General features: G+C 48.0%; 1 protein-coding gene across 10 annotated transcripts in view; it reads left to right on the top strand.

Moving 5' to 3' along the window:
- The first annotated feature begins 2275 nt into the window (after positions 1 to 2275).
- DCUN1D4 (defective in cullin neddylation 1 domain containing 4) overlaps positions 2276 to 7769 on the top strand; it is a 74056-nt gene continuing 68562 nt past the window's right edge. For 7 of the 10 annotated variants that reach the window (XR_749452.2, XR_749451.2, XR_004054836.1 and 4 more), the window contains exon 1: positions 2320 to 2536. Coding sequence is in view for 2 of the 10 variants with exons in the window: in XM_010376742.2 (XP_010375044.1) it covers positions 2512 to 2536 (25 nt within the window). In the remaining 8 variants the exon portion in view is untranslated. Of the gene's footprint in view, positions 2537 to 4478; positions 4705 to 7769 lie in introns of those variants that run through there. The other 3 variants (XM_010376743.2, XM_030922480.1, XM_010376744.2) reach the window with 3 other exon arrangements.

The raw sequence follows: 7769 nt of genomic DNA, 5'->3' as shown, positions 1-7769 counted from the left end.
ATATGTTTACATGGTATGGATTATTTAAATGACCAGCTAATATTTGCAGAGCATTATGTAGTCATTTTACTATATTTCATAAAACGTGGCGGCAGTGAGGCTCAGCCGACTAGGAATGAGCTTCGCCTCTTAATCATTAGGCTGTAGCTGACACATTATAAAGATCTGGGTAAATTACCTCTAAGTCTGTTTTTTACTTGAAAACAATCATACTGACTCAACTGAAAGCAATGTTGAGAAATAACAGGTTGTACATTCCATAAATTTTTGTGGACACCATATATATGCCAGGCCAGTGTTGGGAGCCGACCCATCCTTCATCTAGCTTAACTCTTATACACATTATTATAAAGTATGCTGCAAATAAATTAATACAGCAAATGGCTAGCTATAATTAATTGTGGGCTTATTGTAATTTAGAGGTGTCACGAAGGAAGCCTTTTTCTGTGCATAATAACGTGTCTCAGCCTTTGAAATACCATAGTAAACGGTAAAAAAAAAAAAACCCATAAATATTACACATACAAAAGATCTGAAACTTGTATAAGAAGACATATAATTTACTATTTCCTAGATGTAGATTAAGCTGAAACATAAATAGAGGAATGCAGAAACAGCGTCCCTGCTCAGAGTAAAGGCGGATATTCTTACTGCTAGATCTGCTCAAGAAGCAATCCACTATCTCAAGAGTTTCAGAGGTACCTACCCATCACTGTGGAGCCCCGCTGAGGCACTGTCGTGATAAAGGTGATCAATAAGGATGTTCTACGAGAGATTCTTGTCTTGAGAAGGAACCTGAAGTAAATAATAAATAACTTCAGGTACAGTTCTGAGATTCCATAAAGTGATCCATAAATGTTTGAATGATAAAAATACAATATAAATAAAATTATAAGGATGTAATTTATTAAAGAGAAATTAGAGATTAAGATGGAGGGAGCGTTTTAGCATGGGAGTGCTGTGGGACACAGAAACTGGTTTGTCTGAGCCCCTTCCAAATAGCATAACATCTGTGTCCTGATTTAAAATCTAAATTTCAGAGCCTCGAAACCCAAAAGCCTTGGCTGCAGAAATCTAAAACCAAAAAGACCATGCGTTCTGTTACCTGTGATTTGTGGTGTCACCTACTCTTTGAGGCTCCCAGATGGGGCAGGGCCTTGGGATATGGTGATGCCTTGTAGGTATGTTGTTGTTGCAGTTGGTGGTGGGGATGGGGATGGAGGCAGGGTAGGGTGGGGGTGGGTTGGGGTGGAGGGAATCCTCCGTTAATATCTCGAAATATTATTCTCTTGCCATAATGCAGTGTGTTAAGTTAGTTTCAAGTATTTAAAAACCAGGGCAGAACTCATGGGAATGGTGCAAATTCTTGACTTAGGGTCAGAAGAATTCACCAAAATTAACGTTTCTCTGTGCCAAATAACAGCCAGTTTCAATTTCTGGACGGCCTCTCCGCGTGAGTGACAGGTTTTCTTAGATGCCGCGGGCGGTCTTTCGCGGGCTGGTGGCCTGTCCCCTGGACTCCTCCATGTGTCAGGCTGAGTCCGCAGCTCAGAGCGCGGCCCTGTATGCCTGTCTGATGTCTGGGACATACAGATATGTGTGACAGACAATGCTCGTGGCATTCGAAACCTCTTTAACAGATGTTTGTGACTAGAGGAAAGAAGTGTGCGAACTCTGGGAAACAAGTGTGCGGACTCTGGAAAAGAAGTGGATTTCGAAAGTGGAGAGGGGATGGATCTTCGTAGGAGAAATGGAAATTTGCTCCTCACCAGAGGGTTTGCTGGAAATGAAGATGCGGCAATTCTTAATCCAGTTTCCTGCGGTAGGAAACAGCGGGCAAGGGAAGTCCCAGTTCAAGTTCGGAGCGAAGTGGGCTCCTGCAAGCAGCCGCCCGGAGGCGTGGGACAAGTGGTAGGAGACCTGGCCGCGTCGCGCCGGGCGCTAGGGACGGACGCACTTCCCTACTTCCAGCAGCGGGTACGAGCCGCCCCAACTGCGCTGCCCTGCTCGATTCTTTGGGAAACACTTCGCGAGCTTTGTTTCAGACGCCGACCCATCTTTCTTGGTGGGTCTGCAGCTCCACCAATCCCGCCCGCCACTGGGCGGGGTTTCAGGGTCAAGGTGGACCAATTTTCCAGCTTCGCCTCTACACGCGCTCTCGGACCCCTGGGGGTGACTGACAGCAGCCGGACCCAACCCGCTGCTCCGGAGCGTGGCCTCCGCCAGGGGCGTTACGAAGACAAGGCCCCAGGACCAATCCTATTGGCCCGTGGGGGGCGGGGCCTCGCTGCCAGCTTCAGACCGGCGCTATCGGCACTCCTTTTGTCAAATGAGAGACGCGGCGGGGCGGCCCCTCAGCCGCGGTTTAGCCAATGGAGAAGGCGAGATGGGCGGGCTGGGAGTGCCTGGCGGCGGGTCCTCAGCTCCGAGCCGAGGTGCAGTGAGCTGGTGGGGGGACCGCGAGGTGAGCGCGGAATCCTGGGCGGCGAGCGGGGTGTGAGCTGCCTGAAAATGCACTCGGATGCCGCCGCTGTCAGTGAGTAGCGGAGAGCCAGCCAGCGGGTCGGGGCCGGGCGGCTGCCAGCACTAGCCACTCGCTCCATGCCTCCGGTCCCGAAACGCGCCGGGAGCCACCCCTTCCCCTCCCGGGGTCGGGGCGGGCGGTGACGCTGCGGGCGGGCGGGCGGCGTGGGGCGGGGGCGGGCGTAGGGGGAAGGGGCCGGCCTGCGGGGAGGGGGGAGGTGGGGGGGGGACTGGCTCTGTTTCAGTGTTGGGGGAAGGGAGGGCTGGACTTGCGATGAAGGGCCAAGCCCGAGTGTCCGGGGTACTTGGAGATGGAGGCGGCGTTGGGCTCTAGCGGGCAGGGCCGGGAGGGTGGCACCGGCGAGGGGAGGGAGGGAGCGAGCGAGCGAGCGGGGCACAGGGGTGAGGATTTCCAAAGGCCTGAGCGGTGCGGGCGGCTCAGTGAGAAAGGCGGGTGAGTGAGAGGGGGGCGCGGGGGCGGGGACAATTGGAAGAAGGGCTGGTTGGCGGGGGTGGGGGGAACAATGGGGTGGGGGAATGGGGGCAGCGACAGAGTGGGACAGGAGGGCGGGCGTGGGGATGAGGGCTGATGTAACGGGAGAGCGAGGTGGTGGGAGGGACTGGGGTGTAATGGTAGTTGGGGAGTCCGGCGAGGCGGGAGGGGCGTTGGAAGGGCGGTGGGTAGCGGAGAGTGGTGGGAGGGGAAGATATTGAGGTAATGGGATGGGGCAGGTGTACAACGGTAGGGCGATTGGGAGGAAGAGGAGAAAAAGGTGGGGAGGATTTAGGGTGGCAGAATGGGGGCAGGGGTACAGAATATGAAGTGGGGTGAGGGGCTAGTCGGGAGGAAGAGGAGGTGGGGCGGAGTTGGCCAGGAGGAGGACTGTCATGTCCAGATTCGGTCCGGAGCCGGGCTATGGGGGTGTCAGACTGTGATTAGGGGAGGTGCTTCCTTCTCCCTGTTGAGGCAGGGTCCCTTGAGGGGGGATTCCAAGCTTCAGGGTGCGGAGAGAGGAGGGGGCGGGACTGAGGTGGAGGGGGTGGGGCTGAGGTGGAGGGGACCAGGTAAGTGCCCCAAGGTTGGAACTGGCCGCGGTTCCCCCGGGGCGGCGGGAAGCGAGGTCGGTGCTGGTGCGGGCTCCGGCTGTGGGACTAGGAGGCGGGGCAGGGGTGCGGGCTGCGGGTTTTCTGCCGCAGGAGCCGGAGGGGTCGGGTCCTGAAGGCCAGGTCCAGGGCTTGGCGCGGGGGAGATGTAGGGGTCCCTGGCAGTCCGTGGGTTTGGTAGTCTGTGACGCAGTTGTCTAATTTCTGGCTATTAGGTGTGGGGGTTGGTACCATGGAACCCGCTTCCCTGGAGGGATGGCTGGGCCCTAGGCCGCGCGCCACGCCCGGGGGGCGCTACTTCTCCCAGGCGTGCTGGGAGGGCGCTTGAGGGGTTTCCTTTAGGGTTTGTCTCCAGTCAACGGGTGTGAAGGGGAAAGGTGGTCCCGCGGAATTCTGGGACTTGTAGTCGCAGCCGCGCCGGACCGCGGTTGGGTTGGGTGCACGTGGGTAACTGTGGAAACGAGTCCCGGCCTGCAGCGCGCCCTCGGAGCCTTCCTGCTCGGCGAACTTGTGCTTTATTCCCCGGCCAGCCCCTGCGCGCTCTCGGGAGGCGACTGAGTTCCCAGAGACGGAGTGGCTCCCCAGCCGTTCTCCCTTGCGAGAGGGAGAGCCCAAGCCAGGCGCAGCCCTCTCAGGCTTGGGTTCTTGATCCCCAAGTGAATTTCCCCCTGCATTTTGTTGGCCTCACTCGCGGAATAAATGCTTGGTCTTGAGCCATCATACGCACAGGTTGTGGGAAAACATTCAAGAAGCAATACAATGTAAAGCAACCTTTAGAATGGTGTATTTAATTATGGCATCCAGTGTATGTAAGCACTGGGTTCAAACATTGCCTTACATAAATACGAGAACACAGTGGAGGTAGATGTAACCCTCGTAAAGATAATGTAGACTGTGTGTTGGTATTTCTTGGGGTGTTTGAAAAAATAACCCACTTGAAATGGATGATGGAGGTGGCTTAATGGAATTTAGGGTGGAAATACGAAAGTGAGCAAAGGTGATATGTGATGTCTTCAATTTTCGAAGAAACTTGGAAAGCAAATGAGAATAGAAGAAAACTGTAAGAAGTGGAGAACCGTAAGACTTTTTTTTTGTTTGCTTGCTTTGTTTTTAGCTGCAGGCTGCAATTCCTTCTCTCCTTAATATTAGAAACCTTCCTCTCCATAGGTAGACTCCCTAAACATCACATCCTTCACCAGTTCGCTTTACTGTTTACAGGGAAGGCACTCCAGAATCTGTAATGTAGAAGGCTAAGATTAATGCAGAGATGATAGATTTTTGTATGTAAAATATAAGGTATTATGAAACTATTGGCAACATGGTCATTAGAAGAATATTGTAATTTTTCTGATGATAAAAATATTACCAAGAAGTTCTAAGGTTTGTAAACCTTTTGGTGTGATTACAAATATACTGAACTTGGATACTTGATTGTTTGATGGTTCTTTTCATGATGAGTGAAAAATTGGGCAATGTGTGTGGTGTTCTTGTGGAGATCATTTATATCTATCTGTCGTATTTTACATAATCTTGTGGTGAAATATCCAGGAAACTCTTGGTAGTATATAAATATGTACAAAAATGTGCATTTAACTCTGGAATTTTTTCTTGCAGAGGGTAAAGTGATGGGTTGAAAAACATGCAAGAGCTATAATTGTCTTCAAAATGGTGTTTTTAAAGAAAATATGAAGCTAGTCATAGCTTTCCCTTTTTTTTTTTTTTTTGTTCTGTTACATCCTAAAAAGCAGGTGCTTTTTATACACATACAGCCCACCTCCCTCTATTCCCCAAAGCCCTAGGCTCCTACACAGTATCACTGTACACTTTCTGCTCTGGTTTTTAGGTTCCTTTTTGATTTTTGGCCCTTGGGGAGGGCCTTTATTTTTTTTGTGAACCTAGCTGTTCATTTAAACAGATGGTTCTTACACGTTACCTAGAATTTTTGACTGTTTTATATTGAGAAGGATTTTTAGGTAATCTTGTCTGTAACATTGCCAGAAAAGAAGGCCTGCCTCATTTTCTCTATCTTCTTCTCTGTTCTTAACCTCTATGTACCCCTACTGACACTTAATCATATTTTTTCAAACTTTATCATTATCTCGTTTTCTGTTTTTATGTTAAGTTGCTCCCAGCAGCTCTTCTTGGCTTATTACCTTCTTCCTGGCTACATGTTTACATTATTATCTCAATCATCATCATCTGCTAATTATAACTAATAATATCTAATAACCCTTCTAACTCAGCAGTGTAAAGATCAACCTGTAAGAAACTGACCTCATCATGATCTCTTGTTGTATCAGTTAGGATGCCTTTGCCAATACAATGCTCAAATTAATGGCTTAAATAATAGGGCTTATTATTGTTCAGTGGCAAGAAACCTAGAAGTAGTTGGTTCTAAAGCTGGTGCAGTGGCTTAATAATGTCATTAATTATCTAGGCTCTTTGCATCTCTTTCTTCTCCTAATTGTTTTAGCTTTTATTCCTCAGGCTCATTTGCCTCATGTCTGCAGTATGGTTGCTCTAGCACCACACATCATGCCTGGATTGGAAAGCAGGGAAGGTGCACATTTCCTTATAACTCCCTGTTAACGGAGAAGTCTTTTGCAGAAACTCACTTTGGAGAGTTCCATTTCAGTGTCATTGGATCGAACTGATCTCATGCCAGTGCTAGCGGTGAGGGAGGCCGAGGCAGTGAATGTCTGGCATTTTCCAGCATCTCTTGTAGGATATGGCCTTTGATAGGGTGGAAGAAGGGTGAGAAGAATGCTCTGGGTTGGCAGCTTGCAGGTTATATCCCTGAACCAGCTACTTCGGCCAGCTGTCTCTGGCTTGGTCTCAACCTTTATGTTGATTTAATTTCTGCCTTATTCTAAAAGAATGAGGGGTGACTTGCTAAATATAGATAAAATCCCATCAAGAGAAGGAAAATTTATATATAGACTTATAAGGTACACAGAAACACTTGCCATATGTTAGAAATATTTGGCACTGAGCTGCTTAATAGTCAAAACAAAGAAGAGAACAAAACTAACAAATTTTATTCATTTGATAAATGAAACTACAGTAATTTTAATAACCCACACTGAAATCCTGGACATTTCTTATCCTCTTCTTCCCTGGTCAGTGGCAAGGAGAGATTGCATCTCTTCCCATGCCCGGCCTCTCTCCCATACCTATTGCCATGGCCTTATGTCTGAGACAGCCTTTCTTACCGTGTTACAATAACCAGCAATACATTTTTCTTCCTTTTTTTTTTTTAGAGGTGGGGTCTTGTTATGTTGCCTAGGCTGGACTCGAACTCTGGGCTCCAGGGGTCCTTCCACCTCAGTTCTGAGTTGCTGAGACTATAGGTGCACACCACTGTACCCGTCTCCAGCTGCCCTTAGTGCTGCTGTTTTAGAATTTTTCTTTACTGTGCTCCCTCTCTGGCAGACTCTCTCCTTCCATGGAATCTCTGAAGCAGTGCTTCCTTCTGTTACTCAGTTTTGTGTTACATAACAATAACTGCTTGTTTACTTTTATTTACCTTCCCCAATTAGATTATTACCTTTTTGAGATCTGGGACCATGTCTTACCTAGTATCCACTTTAGCATCTAGCATGATGCCTTGCATAGGTCCCCAAATATGTATTGAATTGAACTTAAATGATCAACTATTGAATAACTTGTGCATTATCTAGGAAAAGTAATTTTTCTTGCTGCTGTTGTCTTTCATTATCTTTAGATTTTTCTTCAAGGAACACAAGCTTTCACCTATTCATTCTTTGCATTTTTTAGACAAAGTCAGTTATATGCAAACTAATATTTCTTTTTCAAATATATGCAAATATCAGTTTTAGAGAACGTGGCATGGAGAAATTCTCAAGGAGAGAGTAAAATGTTGGTAATGTGCTGAGGGAACAGAAGGAGCGTTTGTGAATGTGCACACATCCATTTCTGGTCTCTCGTGTCAGCATCCTACCTGCAGAAGGTGAAGGCAGCATTAACAGGTCTGATGTTAAGGGGTCTAGAGTGTTTGTCCTTTATTTTATATCCATATTCTGGTCCTAAGGATTTATTTCTTAAGTTAACAATATAGTGAGATCGCTGAAAGTCTTTCTTCATTTAGACTGTAAGTTGAAGTTCAGATTTACACAGTAAAA

This window comes from Rhinopithecus roxellana, chromosome 2 (genome assembly GCF_007565055.1).
Source record: "Rhinopithecus roxellana isolate Shanxi Qingling chromosome 2, ASM756505v1, whole genome shotgun sequence".
NCBI classification, from domain to species: Eukaryota; Metazoa; Chordata; class Mammalia; order Primates; family Cercopithecidae; genus Rhinopithecus; species Rhinopithecus roxellana.
Note: the sequence above shows the minus strand (reverse complement) of the source record. Positions and strands in the feature narration are given on the sequence as shown.